This window comes from Bidens hawaiensis, unplaced genomic scaffold, assembly GCF_021521415.1.
Source record: "Bidens hawaiensis isolate Kalapana, Puna unplaced genomic scaffold, B.hawaiensis_p1.1 tig00016829_1, whole genome shotgun sequence".
Classification (NCBI taxonomy): Eukaryota; Viridiplantae; Streptophyta; class Magnoliopsida; order Asterales; family Asteraceae; genus Bidens; species Bidens hawaiensis.
This window is the reverse complement of record NW_027492551.1, coordinates 260,104-282,242: the sequence shown is the minus strand read 5'-3', so window position 1 is coordinate 282,242 and position 22,139 is coordinate 260,104. Positions and strand designations below refer to the sequence as shown.

General features: G+C 34.2%; 3 protein-coding genes across 3 annotated transcripts; 2 read left to right on the top strand and 1 right to left on the bottom strand.

Annotated features, from left to right (window-relative positions):
* The first annotated feature begins 448 nt into the window (after positions 1 to 448).
* LOC143552232 (soluble starch synthase 1, chloroplastic/amyloplastic-like) lies at positions 449 to 8,661 on the top strand. The gene is made up of 15 exons (XM_077042508.1): positions 449 to 765; positions 2,413 to 2,793; positions 2,921 to 2,998; positions 5,548 to 5,672; positions 5,754 to 5,835; positions 5,895 to 6,068; positions 6,143 to 6,224; positions 6,371 to 6,462; positions 6,604 to 6,666; positions 6,750 to 6,839; positions 6,928 to 7,052; positions 7,148 to 7,256; positions 7,357 to 7,412; positions 7,496 to 7,535; positions 8,136 to 8,661. Exons 1-12 carry the CDS (start codon positions 484 to 486, stop codon positions 7,170 to 7,172), a joined length of 1,599 nt encoding a protein of 532 aa, XP_076898623.1. The 5' UTR covers positions 449 to 483; the 3' UTR covers positions 7,173 to 7,256; positions 7,357 to 7,412; positions 7,496 to 7,535; positions 8,136 to 8,661.
* Positions 8,662 to 11,628: 2,967 nt separating this feature from the next.
* On the top strand, positions 11,629 to 13,976 carry LOC143552207 (uncharacterized). Its single transcript, XM_077042483.1, has 2 exons — positions 11,629 to 12,546; positions 13,808 to 13,976. Exons 1-2 carry the CDS (start codon positions 11,836 to 11,838, stop codon positions 13,859 to 13,861), a joined length of 765 nt encoding a protein of 254 aa, XP_076898598.1. The 5' UTR covers positions 11,629 to 11,835; the 3' UTR covers positions 13,862 to 13,976.
* Positions 13,977 to 14,534: 558 nt separating this feature from the next.
* On the bottom strand, positions 14,535 to 15,670 carry LOC143552253 (protein RKD4-like). Its single transcript, XM_077042523.1, has 2 exons — positions 15,197 to 15,670; positions 14,535 to 14,690 (listed from the first exon to the last, which is right to left on the bottom strand). The coding sequence occupies exons 1-2, from the start codon at positions 15,668 to 15,670 to the stop codon at positions 14,535 to 14,537; spliced, it is 630 nt and encodes a 209-aa protein (XP_076898638.1).
* Between the last annotated feature and the right edge of the window lie 6,469 nt (positions 15,671 to 22,139).

Genomic DNA, 22,139 nt, shown 5'->3' with positions numbered 1-22,139 from the left:
ACGACAATGTGTGTTGGTAGGTTGTGAAGGAATTCGAAGAAGTTGGATATTAACTTATTTTTTAAGATCACAAAAGCACTTTTCAGATATTAAAAAACAAACAAACTGTATTCAGATACTTATGTCCCCATTACATACATTTTAAACAAAAACAAACAGAAGCATACGAAGCAAAGTTTGTAGTTTACTCAACAAAGACATGTGAAAACGAAACAAAGGGGTAAAAACTGTAATAACGTCAAAGTCAGAGGACTTCTTCACACACGTGAAACCAAAACCTTTCACGTGACATTGCCAGCTTAACTTCACTCAAGTCGGCAACAAAACGACGTCGTATTAATCCACTTTGATTAGTTACACCGTAAAGTATTTTCGTATTTCGCGCTTTAATTAATTAACTATAAAAACTTATCTCTCACAGGTTCAAATTCAATTTCAATTCACGATACTTTACGTCTTCAGTTTAGGTTTAATCAATCACCAATGGAGATTAATATTATGCGTATCAACACTCAGTTAGGTTTTGTTACGAATTTGCCGGTGAAATTAGGCGTTAATAGTAATAATAATAATACGCGTTTTGGTGATCGGACGGTTGCGATTAGTAAACAGAGATGTAATAATAATAATAATAATAATGTGAAATTGCAAGTGGTAAGTAAGAGATCAGAAGACGGATCGTATTTCGTTGAAGATGTGATGAAGAAGAAGAGTGAGGTGTTGTTAGGTGCTGACGTGGACGAGTCTGGCGCGGTTGTTGGATTCGTTTCGTTTCTCAATACGGTGAGTTTTGATTTATGAGAGCTCGACCTTGTCTTGTTGTTAAATTTTTTTTTTATGCTCGAGCTCCGGTAGTGACCGGTGAATCAATTTTAAAGCTCGAGTCTGGCTCATGTATTATTTATTGATTGTTTATATATATTTTTAAATTAATTTTTATTTGTTGAGAAAGTGCATAAGATCGGCTCGTTTTGAGCTATTATATTAAAATCTCAAGCTCGTTAAAGCTCGAATTTGGCTCTTTTATTAATTATTGATTATTTATATACATTTTTTTAAAATTATTTGTATCTGTTGAGATAGAGTCTAAGATTGGCTCGTTTCAAGTTATTTTCTTAAAAACTTGAGCTTGACTTGTGACTTGTTTTTCAAACTCGAGCTATTTATTATTTATTGGCTATTTATATACATTTTTTAAAATTATTTTATATGTTGAGAAAGAGTGTAAGATTGGCTCTTTTCGAGTGAGTTTCTTAAAACCTCAAGCTCGACTCGTGAGTCGTTTTTTAAAAACTCGAGCTTTTTATTATTTACTGATTATTTATATGCGTTTTTAAAATTATTTTGTATGTTGAGAGAGAGTCCAAGATCGGCTCGTTTTGAGCAATTTTTTTAAAATCTCGAGCTCGTGACTCGTGTTTTTCAAGCTTGAGCTTGGCTCGTTACTTTTTATTGATTATGTATATACAATTTTCTAAATTACATTTATATGTTGAGAAAGAGTCTACGATCGGCTCGTTTCGAGCTATTTTCTTAAAATCTTAAAATCTTGAGCTCAACTCGTGAGTCGTTTTTTCAAGCTCGAGCTTGGCTCGATTCTTATTTATTGATTATTTATATTCATTTTAAATTTATTTTATATCTTGAGAAATAGCCTAAGTAAGCTTGTGTGTAGTACCTTAAATGAGTCAAAGCTTGGCTCGAGCTTGACTGACCAGCGTGAAATTAGTTTATAAAAGTCTAAAAGAGTTCAGTGTGAAATTAGTTTATGAAAGTCCAAAAGAATAAAAAACTAGAAAACACACAAGGCTCACGCGTGGGCTCGATAAGCGAGCTTTATTTTAGGCTCAATAAGGCTTGGATCATTCTAAGCTATATATAGATCTGATATCGGGTAGCTAGCTAGCGGCTCGGCTCGGCTCGTCTTGTTAGCACCCCTGCCTTTTAGCAGTTTGATTTCATTCGATTTCGATTTGAGTATGTTATGAGATCCAGTTTTTGGTAATTTGATGGTAATTTTGATTATTCAATTGTATTCAGTTGGTAACTTATTTCGGTACACAGAAGTTTTGTTGTTTAATAGAAAATGTGCTTGAAATCCGATATGAAAATGGTCGGTGAATTATTTAATTTCACTAAAATTTTGTAATTAAGTCTGATTATGTTATGATCGAGAAGTTAACAAATAAACCAGGTAAGCATCATTGTTTTCTAAATTAAAAAGATAGCTAGCATAAAGTGAGTATTTATCCTGACTGGCCCTTTTAAGTATGGTTGTGTGTAGTGTAAACTAGCTTCTGTTTTTACATATTCATTGGCTATATGCAAGTATGCAACGTTTTTTATTGTAGATAAGTTATGATTAAAGTAAAACAATTTGACCATTGTAAAAATCTTCATGATAACAATTAGCTCATGCTTGAACTTCCAGGTGACACACAAGTTAGCAACACTGGGGATAACATTTCAGATGATAAAACAGAACTGATTGTAGATGATGAGTCGGCAGAAACAACATCTACAAAAGTGGCACACAACATTGTGTTTGTTACTTCTGAGGCATCACCATACTCAAAAACTGGAGGTTTAGGAGACGTGTGTGGCTCTTTGCCAATTGCACTTGCAGCACGTGGGCATCGTGTGATGGTTGTTACACCTAGATATTTGTGTGGCGGGCCTGCAGATAGGAAGTTCGATAGTGCTGTTGATCTTGGTTGTAGAATTAAGGTTTCTTGTTCTGGTGGGGTCCAGGAGGTTGTGTTCTTTCATGAGTACAAAGCAGGTGTTGATTGGGTAAGAATGATATCCTAGATTTCTAGTTACTTATTCATCAAGTTTCTGTTTGAAGAGGCAATATTGTCTTAGAAGGTCAAAACTTGGTCAATTTTGGTTTCTGTTAATCTTATTATGGTGTTTTCAGGTATTTGTGGACCACCCTTCTTTCCACCGTCCTGGAAACCCGTATGGTGATGCTTATGGTGAATTTGGAGATAACCAGGTACTAATTAAGAGAATTATTGTAACACCCCAACCCGGAGCAGGCTGACACTATTACAGATATCATAGACCAAACAAAAACCATTTAAATGAAATGAAAAGAATCCCATGGCAACCAAAAGAGTTAAAAACACTGGAAGAAATTCTAAGTCAAATTTATTAAATGCTTAAATAAAAGAAAATTAAATCAAGTCCTTATTCTTGAGCTTCATTTTACTCTCATCACTGATCTCCCCGATTTCCCGAATTACCTGATAGCAAATAAGACAGACACAAACAAGAAAATACGGCTAAGCCAAAAATTGCCCAGTAACGGAGAGAACAATAGATAGTACAGGTAAAGACATACATAAGACAGAACACATACTGAAATAAAACTGAAACTATTGCGGATATAAAACCACGTTTTAGACCGAACTATAATTAAATGCGAAACATAATCCGATACACGATCAGGACGTAATCTGAATATACTCAAATTTAACCAAATGCATATACACATATCAAAACGGACCAGAAATATAGCGAAACAAAATATAATTACTAAAATACACGACGATGATGTTAAAATAAATAGGTCGCGTAATACGGAAGCACCCAGAGCCTAAACAGAGGGGTGCACAGCTAGCTAGTCCATGCACCAAGGAGACGGTGTGGGTGGCGTGCACACATTGTTCCATCTCAACAGAAGTCAGGAGTCAGGAGTCAGGAGTCGGAGCTAAGATCGATCTATACGCCTCTAAGTGGCCAAGGTACTACATGAGTACTTTCAGAGACGCCGTGAACTTTGATTACGCACTGTCACGATAAGTGCCATGTCGTTGACGCCCCAACGACAAGTCAGAAATGCTCGGGTAACAGAGTACTGAACTAAAGTCGTATAACTAAAAGATATTTAAACAGGAACATGCAATAATGAATTCAAAATATATATAACCTATTGCATGCTATAAAATTAATATAACCATATCATACGAATAAACCGAACTAGATAACAAAAATCCGCACTACGAAGTGACGGACATCGAATATAAAATGGACTAGAACCAATACTATGAGTGAAGAAAAACAGAATCCGTACTACAAAGTAACGGAATATAAATAGTACTAAGAGGAAACAAAAACAGAAACCGTACTATGAAGTAACAAGAAACAGAATCCGTACTACGAAGTAACGGAATGTATATATAATACTAAGAGTAAATGATAGCAGATTCCGTACCTTATAAGCGAGTAGCGATAATCGTAAAAAGACTTAAGCTTGATTAAACGTCGAGAGAACCTACAATTATTGTTTTATTGTAACTTAGATCATGTTATTTCATTCGGGTATGCTTACAATTCATATACTATTTATTCGTTATTTAATAAAGAAGTTCATGCATACAATGTTAAACAATAATTATTCTTTTCTATTTGCTATCAAATTTACAACTTTAGAACTTTTTATATGAACGTTTATATTTTTGAATTGGATGAGACATGATTATTATTTAATTTACCAATCATCTCAAATAACGTATACTATTCTCATTAGCTTTAACATGGTTCCAACTAATAATTATCCTTTTCATAATTACTTATTCACTTTGGGTTTCATAACACAGTTAACTTCCGAAAACACCGACAACAAGATTTAGCAAGTAAAATATAACAACCAAAATTCAGATTTATATATGACATCGTGTGTGTGTGTATATATATATAGATATATATATAGTGAGCCATCAGTCTCTGGTAAACTAATTAGTGAAGTTTGTTTTCAAAGTTTGTTGAACATATATATGTTTATCTCTTCTCGTTAAACACCAGATTTTAAACCCATATTTTCAAATCAGAACGAGCGAGAAAGATAACAAAATAGTGGAATCGATCATGCATTAAGCTGTTACCTTCAAGATGGTGGATTCACGGTGGTGGTACTTAGCGGGTTCCCGGTGGCAGCGGCTTAATGCGGAAACACAGAGAGTGGAGGCGAGCGGTGGTGTGTGACTAGTTTAGGCTCCAGCGAATAGCGCGGCCTTCCTTCTAACAACCAATGGCGTTGACGGTTGTTTCCGGCGAGTTGTAGGGCGGCGGCGGTGATGGGTATTCGGCAGAGAGAGATTAAGGTTTAAGGTTTTGATAAAAGAAAACAATAATCGTTCTTTGTATTTATGATAGTCGACCCCCTGAATTCGCGAAATCAACAACAGTTTGTTTTTGAGTCTACCACGTTCTCTCGTCGGAAAGGTCGGGAAGAAGAAGATAAGCATGGTTTTCAAATTTTACTTTAGTTAATTGCAAAAATAGCCCTTCTAGTCTAGAATAGTTTTTTTTTTAAACACCCTAAACTTATTGTTATATTATATCGATTGAGTAACATTAATTAATATATCACATTCGGTTAGTTATCATTGATATTCGATCAGTTTTTAATAATTACCGATGCGTTATATTAATTCGATATTTAATGTTTTAGGCTTTCAAATTCTCGTATATTACAATTATACTTTATTAATCATATGTTTTTCAATAATTTTTTTTAACATTATTACGTTTTTGGAGCAGTTTCGGTTCACCTTACTTTGTCACGCTGCATGTGAAGCTCCTCTAGTTCTTCCTTTAGGAGGGTATACATATGGTGAAAAATGTTTGTTTCTTGCCAATGATTGGCATGCTGGTCTTGTCCCAGTGTATGTCCTTAATTCTTCCAAAAATGTGTGTTTTTTGCTCATTTTGTAATATCCGAGTCCAACATATGTATTATGCTTTAGACTATTAGCAGCAAAGTATCGCCCGTATGGAGTTTACAAAGATGCTAGGAGTATTGTTGTGATACATAATCTTGCACACCAGGTATACAAATTTTATAAAATGTGCATTTAGCGTGGTGCATTAATATTATTACTTTGTAGGGAGTTGAGCCAGCATCAACTTATAGGAATTTTGGATTGCCACCCGAGTGGTATGGAGCTTTGGGGTGGGTGTTTCCTACTTGGGCAAGAACGCATGCTCTTGACACTGGTGAAGCTGTTAATATTCTGAAAGGTGCAATTGTCACTGCTGACCGGATACTGACAGTTAGCCAGGTAATAAAAAAAGACAAAACTACCCTCTAAGATATAAACATCTAGGATTGCTTATGTGTTTATGTCGTGATCAGGGCTATTCTCGGGAAATCACAACCCCAGAAGGTGGAAACGGTCTAGACGAGCTTCTCAGTAGTCGAAAGACTGTTGTTAATGGTATGCATTTTGCAGTCCATATATTATATTAACTTGTTTATATTAACATATTATAGTTCACTGGTAGTTATCATGATGCTTTAGATTGGTGTTGTCACTCTTTTTATTTATCATTTTACAAGTAGTCTAGTTATATGGCAATGCAGGGATCACAAATGGCATTGATGTAACAGAATGGAATCCGTCTCTGGATGAGCATATTCCTTCTCATTACTCTCTCGATGACCTTTCAGGGAAGGTTGTTATCTTTTCTTTCTACTATGAAATTTGATTAACGACATCAAAATAGATGATGTGGCATGTTTGACCATATCCGTTTGACCCATTAGAGGACTAACTTAACTCAAATCAACATTCATAAACATATTGTGTTATGCAGATTGAATGCAAGATTGCTCTTCAAAGAGAATTAGGTCTACCAGTTCGGCCTGACTGCCCATTGGTAACATACTACACAACCCATTGTCACTTTTCTTCTTTTGTGGTAAAATGCTATACAATTGACTAAGTCACTACTCTTAACAGATAGGATTTATTGGGAGGTTGGATTACCAGAAAGGTATTGACATAATTCTCTCGGGTGCTCCTGATTTGCTGCAAGATGATGTTCAATTTGTAAGTAAATTAACTCAAATTGTAGCACGTGTGTAGGAATTGGATAAACACTCAACCTTCGTATGAATAAAGATTAAATATATTTCAGATAATGCTTGGATCTGGAGAAAAACAATATGAAGACTGGATGAGAGCCACTGAAGCAACATTTAAAGATAAGTTTCGTGGATGGGTCGGGTTCAATGTTCCCATATCTCACCGGATAACCGCAGGGTAAATTATACCCGTTAATGTTTTAAAAAATAAAAAATAAAAAGAAATGAGGATAAAGTTAATAAGCTCACACAACACTTTTACTTAATATGCAGATGTGATATTTTACTAATGCCATAAAGATTCGAGCCGTGTGGTTTAAATCAGTTGTATGCAATGAGATATGGAACTGTACCAGTAGTCCATGCAACTGGAGGACCTGGAGTGAGTTAAAAACCTAAAATCAAAAGTTTAATTTTTGTTGTTTAATAGTTAGTATTGTTCTAAAAAGATCATGACCAAGTATAGACTTAATTTTATTCAGGACACTGTGAAGACTTTTAATCCATTTGCTGATGAAGGAAAAGGTGAAGGTACCGGGTATGTATTTGGTCAAATGTGTTTTAAGAAACTGTAAAAGTTCATTTACATATATTTTGAAAATTTTTAATTGTGTTCTACAGGTGGGCTTTTAAACCTTTGACAAGAGAAAGCATGCTGGATGTAAGTTAATCCCAACTCCAGTTTTGAGCAATTTAGTTAAAAACGGGTCAATTCCATCTCTAACGGGGTAACAAATAAAAGAAAGTCGCTAAAATAAAACATGTCAAATGGCTTGAAAGTCGCATAAAGTATACTTTAAAAGCATAAAATCTCCTAAATCATGCTATTTAAAAAAACAATTTTGTTATTTAAATAATGTCAATTTTTTTGTTTTCGACGCAGGAATTTATCATTTGAAAAAAATAAAATTATTAGACGAAAAGTGTTTTCGGCCTTTCGGGTCAATTCGACGCAGCCCGTTTTGAGTGATACAAAAAACAGGGAAAAATACCAAAATGACCATTTGAACCAATGAGTTTGATAAAATAACCTTGACTTTTTTCTTTAACAAAAATATCATGACTTGTTTTTAGTTAAGAAATTGTTTCAGCCAACTAGAAGCTTCCACATGGCACACCCTGCTGCGCCAATGCATCATATTTTGACATGGCGCAATAGATTTTAAAATCTCATTGGTCAAGACGGTCATTTTGGTATTTTTTTAATTGTTTTACCAAATGATCAATAATTCTAAAAACTTTAAAATGTTGGACATTGTAGGCATTATGGGTAGCTATAGAGACATACAGGAAACATAAACCTTCTTGGGAAGGGTTAATGAAGAGGGGAATGGAAAGAGATTACTCATGGGATAATGCTGCAGTCCAATATGAACAAGTTTTCGAATGGGCCTTCATCGATCCACCTTACGTCAGATAATATATGCGAAAATGGGCCCACGGGCTGAAGAAACCGAGATCTGTTCGACTGTTTATACTCGCAGTTCGTCTACTACAAGGATAATTATTTCATAGGTTTTAAACATCTGTTTAGAGCTGGTTCGGACCCGCACGGAACAGGCTACTGGAATGCAGACTGGTCTTGGTTTAGAGGGTGTATTTCAGGTGAGTGTATTATATTAAGGAGATAGGTTTTGTAATAACTTTCTTATAAACATTATAAACACCATTTTAAAAAATTATACCGAATATTATTACATGTTGAGAAAGAGTTGTAGTTTATGTTATGGGTGTCAATCGTGTTTGGTTGACGAGTTGGCGGGTTGAATTGCTTAACCCGAACACGACAAATATTTTTATACGAGCCGACACATCCAAGACAACACACATTTTAAATTGTGTAATGCGAAGATGACTCAAATAACTCAATAATCTAAATTCTAAACGTGTCAAATGGGTTGGCTGGTAGTAATCAAGTTGTAAACATATGAATTAAATTGTGAAAGGTTTGTGGGTGGACCTTTTAGATATAAAAGTTTTAAAGTTGGGAGAAAATGTTAAGGTGATATTAAGAACTTTAATTGGGGTTAATATCAATTAAATTACATTCAAGTTCCATAGATGTTATTCAAGCATTCAGTCACTAACTTTCTTTTATCAACATTTAACTCTTCAATAAAGCTTTATTGTCTTCAATTGTGATATATGCTTTTATCGTCTTTTGTTGGGAAAATAATACCATTTTTAATAGCGTTTGGAACTCCCCAATACCAAAGTGAACATTTATGAGACATGATGTTATCCGTCTATATTGATTTTGACGTTCCAGGTCAGACTCACCCAGGAACACAATCGAGGAGGATACCACCGATATTGAAAAACTTTATTGAGTCAGGTTTAAACCTGTGACTTTATGATCCCAATTTTCAAGCCTTAACCATCACCCTATGTCATTAAACTATTAGACTAGAAGGTCTGATGGTGAAAACAATACCACTTAATTGATTTAAGGCAAAATTTTAAATCCGCCACCGTTAAGTAACTATCAACATTATTGAGGATAGGTTTTGAATATAAAGGCAACGAAACCAGTGTTACCTTATAGATCATAACTTTTTATATAAACAAAACAAAAACCTAAACTTTTATAGGTACGCATACCAAAAATTAGGACACTAATTAAATTTGTTAGGCTAAAAGATTTATCATACATGTCTATGTTAATATTAAATTGTATATCACATCATATTATCTTTATTACTTGAAATGCATAAACATGACACCACAATGTAATCGTCATTAAAGTTTTAGTAACTTATAACCGTCACTAATTAGTTTTAGTAACGGCGTGACTTAAAGATGAAGTAGTGCTTCTATTAAATCTCACATTTTATCTACTCTGATCATGGTGTTTTTTATAACATATGTTTCGGGCTTCTTGTTTCTGGGCTCTGGCTAAAAGTATCTAGTTTCGTTTTTTAATACATTGGCCTTCAAAAAAAAAATTATTTCACAAAAAGTCTTCTTTTTCATTTTCTCTAAAACTTAAAATTAACATACAACATCAATATTTACACCACAAACATATGTTTAAGTGATCTAAGTGGAATTCCTAAAAAGAATTAAACAAATTCTCTAATAATTATTAGACATGTTATTAAATTGTTGTTTTGCAACATAAAAAGAATCATGTATAGCTTGAACACTTCTATAATATATATTATAATGTTTATTCGTTGTTGATAATTTGACATAATTATATGACTGTTTAACACATAATGTAAACATACACACATTCGTTCATATGTGTCTAACTCAACCCCCTCATATAGTTTTGTTAGTGTTTGTAATACCTTATGTGCGTTCACACATCTTGATTTTTCCTCTGTAGTTTAAAAAAAACATGTTTAATTAATTGCGGATGATATTCATGAACCCCGATCGCCTTTAATGGGTTTAAGCGTATTCTTCAACTTATTCATGGTTTATTGGTCAAGGTCTTCACATTTCCGATTTCACCATCCTTGTTGACATGATATAACAATATCTAAATTTACAAAAGAATTAGATATAACTGGGACGAGGACAGGGTACGACGAGTAAAAAATGGGGCACGTTTAGTCGTTTAGCTTAACCCTTATTATTCTAGACGTAATAGTTTTAATTTGTTTATATAAACTAAATTGATTCCTGTTATATTGAGTTCTAACAAATTACAAATATAAAAAACAAAGCTAAAATAAATTGGTTGAATTGGTCCACATACACCTAACTAATTACCTAAAATGTATACAATTAAATCATATGATATCACAAATTTGTTTTATTAACATGTTTATATTATTATTTTGATGACATATTTTTAATACATTTTAAGACTCAAAAATTTGAAAATGATAATACTAAAGAAAAACAAGAAAAATAATGGTGAGTTAAAATGGCATTGACACAAAATCAATGAATTTGCATCTTTTCAAATGGTAAGGAGCAAATGTCATTCATATAGCAATTAAGAAGAAAGGTTTGAACCAAATGTGGACCACGTTATAGTTTGGTGCACCAATCATAGTAATTGTAGCACTTGGTCTGTCATGTTACATACCACGTAATACTAAAGAATAATTTATTACGAGAAGAAAAATGATAGAACTAAATCATTTATTTTTTTTTACTAATTGTTCATAGCTTTTTAAATATTAAGCTAAATACAAACCCGTATTTTATAAGCATATAAAAATTATTAAGCTACTTTGTTCATATGCTTTTTTCAGCTTTAAAACGTTAACCTTATATATAATGTAGATGAGTTTGGATCAAATACAAATAAAGTTAACGTGCTAAACGTGAGAATCAAGAAAAATAAATATATATATATATATAAGTAAATAATTATGTAATGCAATTACTCTATGATGTAATTACATAATTACTTTACTTGTATATATAATTATTCTACTTAATTCTCACGTTTAGCACGCTAATTTTATTTGTACGTTAACTTTTCCCTAATGTAAGCTCCACATACTTGGACATGTGTAGTTTCCACAAATAAACAGATTTTTTTCACATTTAAAAAGGAAAAAAAATCAATAAACATCACACTACAAGTAAATTTTTTAATATATATTTTGAAACTAAAAAATTTAATATAATATAAAACTCAATCATAATGTGTCATCTCAGATAACTACCATTATATTTTACCTGTTTTTAGTGTAAAATTTTAGACCAACGTCTATGTGACATGTTTTAATCTTTTCTTTGTTTTATTTTTCATGATGGAATGGTCTTATAGACAATGATATTGCAATAAAGCAATCGACTGTATTTGTTTTTAAAATAGTACCATTCATTAATCTAACACATTATTACAAGTCCAAAATGTTTTTAATTATTTTGTACCTTTTATCATACAAATGAGTCCTTTCACATAATACTAAAACTATGAATACATATTTTCTTTTCTCGTGAACTTGAAGGTGTAGGAGCGTTCACCATAACACCAATATTCAATAATCAACATGACCCCCACCCTTATACAACCACCAACATATATACCCCTACCACCTTATTATCAACCTACATTATACTCCAAAATGAATACTAACAACAACAACAACAATAATAATAATAATATTCCGGTACCGGAGTTCCAACAATCCACACCACCTAAACTATCACTCTTTTCACTACCATCTAAACCACCACCCGACGGTGTTACTCCGTTACCAAACACCGTTGCAACCATCCCGTTCCTATGGGAAGAAGCCCCCGGAAAACCCAAATGCACCACCACTAGTACTAACAACCCACCAAAGTCCAAAATAGTTAGGTCACTAGACCTCCCTCCAAGACTTACAACCTTAAGTCCTAATAATAATATTATTGTACCGTCTCCTACTACCGTGTTAGGGGGGCCTTATGAAGGCGTGCATGGGTCCAATGTAACGTTAGAGTCGTGTCAGAAAGTGGTGGTTGGTAGTAGTAATGTTAGTAAAAGTAGTAATTATATTAAAGGGAAAATTAGGATGCCTTTGAGGAAGTTAATGAGGAAAGAGCCGGTTGAGTTCCGGTCATGGAGGTGGGATGGGGAGAGTTTTAAGGATATTTTCGATGGTAGATCACCGGAGATTAGGTTTTGCTCATGGAGGTGGGATAGTGGTGGTAAGATCGGAAAAGTTTCAAGGAAAAATAGCTTCGTCTTAGACAATGGTTCTACTTCTGGCTTCTTGGTAATGTTTAATGTTTTCGTAATTGTAATTAAGTTTAAACGCGTCTTACACTGTTACCTTTATTGGTAGAGTGTAGTGTTTAATGTTTTTATAATTGTAAATAAGCTGAAACCTGTCTTACCTTATTGGTACAATGGTAAAACGGGTTTAATAAACAGAATGGTTCACCAGTAGGATTAGTATTAAAAATCAAAGTAACGCGGTAAATAGATTTGAAGCATATATCATGTATAACTTTCATATATAACTTTCATCTTGTAAATTTTAATTAAATTTACAAGATGTAGTCGCACAGTGATCTGGTTTGTTGCACGGTGACATAACCGGTCTATCAAAATGAAGGACGTGGACCCAATAGAACCGGTTATCGTTAATTTACTTAAATCCTCAAAATTTTAAATTTTACTTTTAAAGTTAAAGAATGTCTAAAACCAAAAAGGTTCTCAAATGTCCATCTCAAAAAATTGTCGAATGTCGCTGATATTTTACATCTACAATAGAAGGTCACATGCAAAAAAAACTTGCGGAGTACAAAATTTTTGTGACATCCAACGAATTTTTTGAGTTCTTAAAGGATTTTATTTGTGAGTTCTGAACAAATTATTTTCGAGTTCCGATAGATGAGTTCCTACAATTTTTTTGTGAGGTTTGATTGAATTATTGTGAGTTCTGATTGAATTATTTTAGAAATAACATTTTTATCAACATATTTTATTTGACAAGTGGCTTCTTATAATTGATTAACAATATCGTCGCTTGATGTGTTAAAACAGTCTGGTCCGACAAATTTAAGATACGGAGTATATATTTAAGGAGTTTTTTTAATCAAATGTACACCGTGTTAAGACTTAATTTAAATAGACATTAATATTCTACTAATTTTCCCTTTAATTTGTGTTTCTTTTCTGTTCTTATTTTTTATGTCACTTGGATCATCATTATACAATACATGACTACAATAAATGTTCATATACAACCTTTTTTTATATATTTTATTACATAAATATTTACTAGTGAATACATGTACGTAAATATAATATTTTTGAAATAGTGGGGGTAATAACTAATCAATGTATTCCCTTATAAATAAAATTACTTCTACTAATTGTTTTTAATTATTTTTGTTCCTTATTAAACTCATGTCATATGAGGAGAACTTTTGTATAGATATTATTTTCTCCCAAAATCTCTAGTCGACTTATATCACAATTTCAAGAAGACACTGCCTTTTATAAACACCAATGATTGTTAATTTTGACAGGCTAACATGTATGGGACCCTTAAACTAGCGATGCCATGGAAATCACAAAGATAAAGCTTAGTACATTCGAGTAACTCATTGTATGGTCGTCAATATGATGACCTAGATTGATATCGTAAGTGTGTTATTTGTTTGGTGAATAGATGATATACTATGTTGAATTATAACGGTCGGTTATGTACCGATATAATTGTTAATTTTAGCTAATCACTTTAGTTTTTCATAAAACAATCCACTCTTTTAATTTATAACTACATTAAGAAGTGTTTTACAAACATATTTATGATTTGTAGCAACTTTGCGCATTGGTCATGGTCCATTTTGTTGGGGGGTTTTACGTTAAAACTAAACGTGCTACGTAGCAACATGCCAACAACAAGTCTAAGAGTCGACGGTTTGTGGTTTTACTATTTAGCGTCACATATCGTCACACAGACCTTTCACCTTGAAAAAACTCAAAAACAAGTGAAACAATAAATCCAACACATCATATATTGTCACAAAGATTTGTCACCTTGAGAAAACTCAAAAACAAGTGAAATTAATAATCTAACACATAGAATAAACATTAAAATGCACTAATCAAAGATGCTTTCAAAATGACTAAACTACCCCTTGAATAATTACAAAAAGATGGTTTACTGAGAGTTAGAGGGGACTAACTAGTAGTTAATCATGTCATAGCAAATGACCTAAATACCCTTGGACAGTGAAGTGGAAATCATGGTTAACGAGTGCAAACAGATCTTCTCTTCTTGTAGGTAGCCTTGAAGCAAGCTTGCCTTAGCCTCTTTGTTCTTTGTGTCAAATCCATTTGTGGCAACTTTTTAATCATCCTCTTTTGTTCTTCCAACATCTCCATTTCCTTTTCCAATCCCATCTCCTAGTTTATTACAATTAATATAAACGAAAATCATAAAAATATACATTTGACAAGGCATATTTTATAAAATAATATAACCAAATTTGAGCACAATATACACGTTTAAAGTACAAAACATATACAAAATAATAAAATAAAAAATAAACACAATTCACAAAAACTAGCCATCTGACAACATTTGTAGTTAGTGATGCAAGATTGTGTACTTTGGCGGCTTTAATATCTAATCAGTACAAAAAAGTTGAACTATTTTCACATCAACATCTGAAAAAACGTCAAATTAACCAGAGCTTAACAAAAAAAAATCTTCTAATTTTCTAAAAAGTTAAATTCATTTATTTAATGAAGAAAACCAATGACATTTTGTAAAAAATCTGTAAATACCCATTTTGCCCTTCAATCAACACACACACCGGTTGCGAATTACATGCATGAGCAATAATGATGAATTGATGATCAAACTAAAAACAAGGGTATTAAAGTATTCTAGCATTATAGCAACTTACCTTAACATTTTGCATTAGTGACTTAATACTCTTAAGCTTCCTATGAGGCCATCTCTTTATATTAAGCTCTCTACATCTTTTCTTCAACATTGTCAAACCAACATTCAACTTCTTAGCCGCTTTAGTTATCGGCATCTCGAAACACCTCTCGATATCCTCAAACTCCAACGGTCTAGCTCTTCGGCCACCACCCGCAACCATAGTTGTCTTAACTTCAACACAAGTACTATGATCATCATGATCAATGTCATGATTAATGTCACTAAGCAATGGCAAGTGACCATCATCCCAACAATCCCACAAGCTTAAATATTCATCAATAGGGTCAAAATATGGAAACTCAAAAGCTTTGTCTTGTTTAAGTGGTGAATACACTCGGTTCATATCTAGTAGGTTGAAAAATTGCATGTAAAGTTGTGTGTCATCTTGATCAAAGTAAGGCCAGTGATCAAGGTTAAAAAGGTTATGATCCATGTGAGAAATGAGTAGAAGGGTAATAATGTCTTGTAAATATATATATGTGTGTGTGTGTGTGTGTGTGTGTATGTGTATGAGAGAGTGGGAAATGTGGCTACGGTTACGGGAGTTACGTGTATATATATATTGAAAGTTGTAATGAATAGGGAAGAAGCATAACATTTTCCAATTAATTCATTATTACACTTCATCATGATTAGTTAAATTAATTAAGCAATAGCTTTTCATATAATATAAAAGAAATAAATATATAACGAAAAAAAAATAGTTTTGGTCGGTATTTCGATTTACGACGGTGAGTCAACTTGAATTTGGTCGGTATTGGTTACATTTGTTACGGTATAGATATCATCGGTAAAATTTGAGCTTCAAAACCCAAAAATTAATTCGTCAGGTTAACATGGATTAAAATTGATATATATAAAAATAAAATATTTAAAACGGTGTATATTTGGTCGGTAAACCCAGCCATTGAGGCGGTAACTCGACACGAATGTTGTCGGTTTTTATTACGTTTGTTACGGTACCATGGGGGGGTAGGGAGGGGGTCGGTTAGTAAACTTGTATGTGGGTAAAACACGAGCGTTGAGGCGGCGAGTCTACGCGAATTCGATCGGTTTCCGTAAGGTTTGTTATGGTGCTGGAACTAAAAAAATTGATATTTGGTTAGTTTTCATTACGTTCGTTATGATAATTGAACTAAAAAAACAAATTTATGTACCAATACCGTGGCGCCAAGTGGCCCAATAGAGCACTTGCGGCACCAAAGTTCTAATTTTTATATATAATAGTAATAGTAATAGTAATATTGTTTTCTTTTCTAGAAATAATATGTAAAACTAGTTCCGATTTGGTATGACATTTTGGTTCGACATGCTTTATAGAACGTACTATATGACATGCTAGTAAAATAGAAAACAAATATAACTATAACTCTACTTCTTTTGTAAAAGAAATTGATGAGATTGTTAATGAGTATTTGAGCTAAAAAATAGTGTAGACGAGATATCTATATCCACGAATGATCTTAACGACGCGTCATAGGAAAATGTTAAGTTTCGTCTAAGAGCATTCGTAACAGACTAACAGTTATACTCACCATCATGTAGGATGATAACTTCCACAACACCACTACAAACCCGTGTTTTAGGAGTGTTTAATTGCTTCAGTCCCGTCAGATCACTCACATCGCTTTTTTTTTTTTACAATTTTTAAAATTAAACATTTTTTTTAATTACATTGGATTAGTGAAGTCATGGAGTTGTAACTTTTCTAGTAGTGGTTGTTGCTAATTTTTTTTTATCAAAGAGTTGTAAAAATGTATATACTTTTAAAAAAATAATAAATATAAACTAGTTAAAAAATAATTAAATGATAGCGAAGTGTATTTATAATATTTATAGTATTAACTATATAACTAACTATAACAGAAGAGAATAATTATTGATCATAAGGCTAAACGTAATGGGCGAGAAAAGTGGAAGTTTTAGGGTGATTTTTTGGAGGAACACCCCCCCCCCCCCCGATAATTGGGCGAAAATGGACGGGGGCGGCATATATTTGTCGCCTGTGGATGTTTGAAAATAATAATAAATTAATAAATGGACCGTTGTGAAACGGTCAAATTTAAAAAAAAATTAAACAATATATATATATATATATATATATATATAAACATACACCCTTCTTCTCCATTTTATACACAAATCATACCCAATTTCTTACAAAAAATAAACAAAATGAATCCTAGAAACAACCCGAACCAACCGAACTACCAACTCCCTGCTTTCGGTCAAGCGTATGGTTCGCAATCGAGCCAACCGAACCAACCGAACTACCAATTCCCTGGTTTTGGTCAAACGTATGGTTCGCAATCGAGCCAACCGAACCAACCGAACTACCAATTCCCTGCTTTCGGTCAAACGTATGGTTCGCAATCAAGCCAACTGAACCAACCGAACTTACAATGGAGCCAACCGAACCAACCGAGCTATCCGTATCAATTTTCCGACCCAAACCTAAACATGTACGCCAACTTTCTCAGCCCCCAAAACACATTGTCGGCGTTCGGGTCTACACCACCGGAGTCGGAGCCGGTGACGGTACCGGATACGCAAACGTTACGGGCCTCCGGTTCAAGCAAAAAGCCGACCCGTAAACACAAAAAAAACAACCGGGGGAGACGATGGCGCAACGTGATCCATACAAGCATTGAAACGAGGAGGAGGAGGTGACCCTTGCAAGGGCTTGGATTAACATTTCGGAGGATCCAGACGTCGGTAAGTTTTTTAATATTAAGTATTTATTAAAAATGTATTTAGTGTTTATTAAAATATATACTAATTGTTACAAATAAATTTAATTTGTAGCTAACTTTCTAGCCACCGGGGTGTTTTGAAAGAAATTATTTGAAGCCTGGCTCGCGATAACCGGTAAACCCGAAGACTACCGGGGAAAAGAAGCGGTTCAAGCCCACTGGAAGGGGCTTAACGCCGATTGTCAGAAATTTGCAGGGATAATCAACCGGCTGAAGGGGTCCGGCTGGCGTAGCGGAAATAACGACGTCGACATTATAGGTCAAGCCTTGAGCGACTTTCGAGCTCAGGGTCACACTGTTGAGTGGCCCGGGAAACCGTTCAAGTATTTGAGTTATTGGGAAAAGCTACGTCGTTGCTCGAAATGGAATGTGGTACCAACCGTTCCGGCCGCCCGACGAGCCGAGTCATCCCGGTCTTCAAAAAGGTCGAAGACAGCGTCGTCGACAAATCCGAGCACACCAAACACACCCTCCGATACTCGTAGCTTCTTCCTCGACGACACGGTCAATTTAGCCGACGATGTTGATACCCCGACGACGAAGAGGTAGAGGAGTTGCCTCGACCACGCGGGAGATCGAGGAAAAATAAGGGGGAAGGTTCGTCGTCAACACGATTCAATACGGAGCCCGTTGAAATAAACGAGTTGGTCGATCGTTTGAAAACAAATGCCACCGTAATTGGAGCCGACATTCGAGCATCCAACAAACAACAAGAAAAGCTGAACCAGGCGTTCGAATTAAAACAAATGAAAGAAGACTACGAATCCCTCAAAGCGGAGGGGTTTCACGAGGATGCCGCATTATTGATGCAACGGCGACGTGAAAAAATGCGAGAATATTACAAATATTAGTTTCTTTTTTTAGTTATGTTTTTTTTAATTTTTTTCTTTAGTTATGTTTTTTAATATTTTTAGTTATGTATTTTTTTTAATTTTAATGCATTTTTATTTAATTATTTAAATAAATTGGTTTTTATTTAATTAGTTTAATTATAAAAAGAAAATAATAAAAAAAGACACCGTGGGCCCAAATTGTAGCCCCTTCACCATTACACCCCAAAAACAAATTTTCACTCCATGCTGACTGGACGCCACGTTTCACAATTCGCCCCCCAATTGTAGCCCTCCACTACACATAGCCTAATATCATATGATACGTGCTTTCTCTAAGGCTATGTGTAGTGGGCGATTTGTTTGGGCGAATTTGGGCTAAAAGGGGCTACAACACCGCCCCCTGGGCGAAATGTGCGGCGGGGGGGGGGGGGGGGGGCGCCAAGTTATTGTTGCCTGCTTGTGTTGTTTGTTGGGGCGAAAAGTGCTTTTTTATTATTATTTTATTGAAATTGAGAGAGGGGGGATATATACATATATACATATTTATATTTATATTATTATTATATTATATTGTGGGTCCAGTATGTAGCCCCTTCACCATTACACCCTAAAAATAAATTTTTACATATTGCTGACTGGGCACCACAAGACGCAAAACGCCCCAATTTATAGTCCCTCAACTACACATAGCCTAAAGAATTTTTAATAAATTCGACATTAATACATATTCAATATGGGAATGGGGTTGCATATAACATTTTAATTAGCTAAATACTTAATTATGTTGCGAAGTCGATCTGTTGTTATATTTCTGTTTTTAATTTTTAACAACTAAAAAATATACATTCAAATATATAATTAAACTCTAATTAATAATAAACAAAAGGACTATACAAAGGTTGTTTTTAATGGATGGATTTGGCCTTTGGACCCGGAATAGATCAAATATGTGGGATTTAAAAGTATTTAATATGAAAGAAATGGAGTTTTTTTTTTAAAGTTTACGTATTGGTGTAGAACTGTAGATTCATGAGCTCGTAATTTGTATTTGATGGATTGTGTATCCGGGTTTGTTAGCAAATTGTTATGCCGTTTGACATTTAGTGAATTTTTTTAGAGTATCTGTTTTCATACATTAAATAAAATGATTCAGTTACAATAGAAATGTTGGTAAGCCGGTAACAAGTTGCACCAGTACTCTCTTTTGAATGACAAACCTGATCCTGCTGAAAACAAAGTTATAGTTTTTTTTGGTGTTGATAAGTTCATGTGCACGACCGGTTAAACTCTTTTAAGAAACGTAATAGCTTCGGGGACAAGGGACTCAAATGTATTATAAAGCAAAAGGACTGAAGACGTGTTGGTCCTCGACATATGCTTTTCATGCTTAGCTTTTTTTTCTGATTCCCCTTTAACACAACTTGTCTAACAACAAACCCGATATTCGTAAGTCCAACAACCGGGGATACTCCAGTAAGGTCTATACAAGCGTGTTTCCTCTGCTCATCCAAACAAACACAATAACGTCTGCTAACCAGGGAGTAGACCTCCCTTCAAGAGAACTTCAAGATGAAATTTGATTTGATCGTTCGGAAAAAACTTGGTAATATCAATATTATCAATATACAATATTTCGGAAGGTTACTTGTAAAAATGTAAATAATAATAATAAAGACGTACGTAAGCAATAATAATTATAAGATTTGTGATAATCGAGTATTTTAGAGGTAGCCGTCACAAATGACACGACGGCAATGATAATAATATCGTATTCCCAATGTTGGTGGCACCACCGCCAATCAACTTCATCTCCACCGTCTTACGGCGGCTGCCACCAGTAAACATCTTATTGGTGATACTCCTATCAAGAATACGTATTGGTCACGAGAGTCGATCTAATAATAATAATAATAATAATAATCATTTTAATTCATTTCATACTTCTTAATAAACACTTTAGTATAAGTTTTAATAATCATCAACCAAATGATTTTTTGTGTGACAACCCACAACTACACAACAAAGCTACTACTCACGTTTTGGTATGTATGGAAAATCAGATAAATATATTAGTGGTGAATATTGGACAAGTTCGTCGAGACCAGGGGTGGGGACTCAAGCTGTATTAAAAATTCATAAACACGGGGTTCAGACTCAAACTTTAAGTTGACAACGGGTAAATGTACACTAACTATACAATTTTTTGGACGAAAACAGATAAATTTACACTATTTGCGTAAAAAAAGAGGGGGGCCGGGCCTCCTCGTGCCCTTACTAAGCTTCGTCCTTGAGTGTAGTGGCAAATGAATACTTACTTAGAAAAACTTGTGATCACGAGATGGGGTTTCGCTCGTCTCGCCATGTCATATGTGGGCCATATTTATATCACGTGACCGCGAGACTAGTGGCGTAACCAGAATATTTTTTCTACGGGTTCGGAAAAATTCAAAGGACGAACGACTTATTGTTTATCACTTAGATTTGGGTTTTCTACGGGTTCGATTTTGAAATTTCTACGGGTGCGATGTTAAAATACACTAATTTATTTATTTATTTATTTTTTATTTTTTATTTTTTTTTTAAACAAAATAAAATTTATATTATATATTTAATAAGAAACATAGATATTACATCAACATAGCAGGTAGGCGGGCAACAAGCTGCGTCGCCACCCCTTTCTGAATTGCAAACCCTAACCTGCTAAAGACATACCCCTGCCCTTTGGAGTCGACACATTGCTATGCACAACCCGTTGGACCCTGGTTAGGAAACAGATAGCTTCCGGTGCCAAGGAGCCAAAGGTATCAAAAGCCAGAGGGACAAAAACATGTTGGTTCTGTTCGCAGGCTTTAGCATGTTTCTCCACCTTATTCACTAATTTATATAACACTAAAACAAAATTTTGTACGGGTTCGGCCGAATACGTTCCCTTAAAGCTGCCTACGCCCCTACACGAGAGAGGATGTCAGCATGTCATCTCCTACTCACGCACAACACGCTGTATTCGCGTGATTGGTCGTGAGCCTAGTCGTAGAAATGCCAAAAGTTACCATTTTTCTTCTTGACAGTTGGTTGAAAAAAAACATGTGAAGGTCTCACAAACTTATTCTTTTAAACAAGAAAATTTTAAAATGAATTCATCATCATCATCATCATCATCATCATCATCATATCTTCCTCCAAGGTGGATGAAATTTTCATGGCAACAATATAAAGCGTCAAAGCACGACATAGATATTAGTACAAAAAACTCGAAACTCACATCCAAGAACTAGAATAGTTCGTTTAGATCAAGACTGTGAAGCTGCTATTAATC

Bases quoted from the DNA above. Each gene is read 5' to 3' on its own strand.
- LOC143552232 (XM_077042508.1), top strand. From the start codon at position 484: ATGGAGATTAATATTATGCGTATCAACACTCAGTTAGGTTTTGTTACG. The intron at 5,836-5,894 runs GTATACAAATTT...ATTACTTTGTAG, and splicing joins TACATAATCTTGCACACCAG to GGAGTTGAGCCAGCATCAAC. The intron at 6,840-6,927 runs GTAAGTAAATTA...AATATATTTCAG, and splicing joins TGCAAGATGATGTTCAATTT to ATAATGCTTGGATCTGGAGA.
- LOC143552207 (XM_077042483.1), top strand. From the start codon at position 11,836: ATGACCCCCACCCTTATACAACCACCAACATATATACCCCTACCACCT. The intron at 12,547-13,807 runs GTAATGTTTAAT...TAATTTTGACAG, and splicing joins GTTCTACTTCTGGCTTCTTG to GCTAACATGTATGGGACCCT.
- LOC143552253 (XM_077042523.1), bottom strand. From the start codon at position 15,670: ATGGATCATAACCTTTTTAACCTTGATCACTGGCCTTACTTTGATCAA. The intron at 14,691-15,196 runs GTAAGTTGCTAT...GTAATAAACTAG, and splicing joins CACTAATGCAAAATGTTAAG to GAGATGGGATTGGAAAAGGA.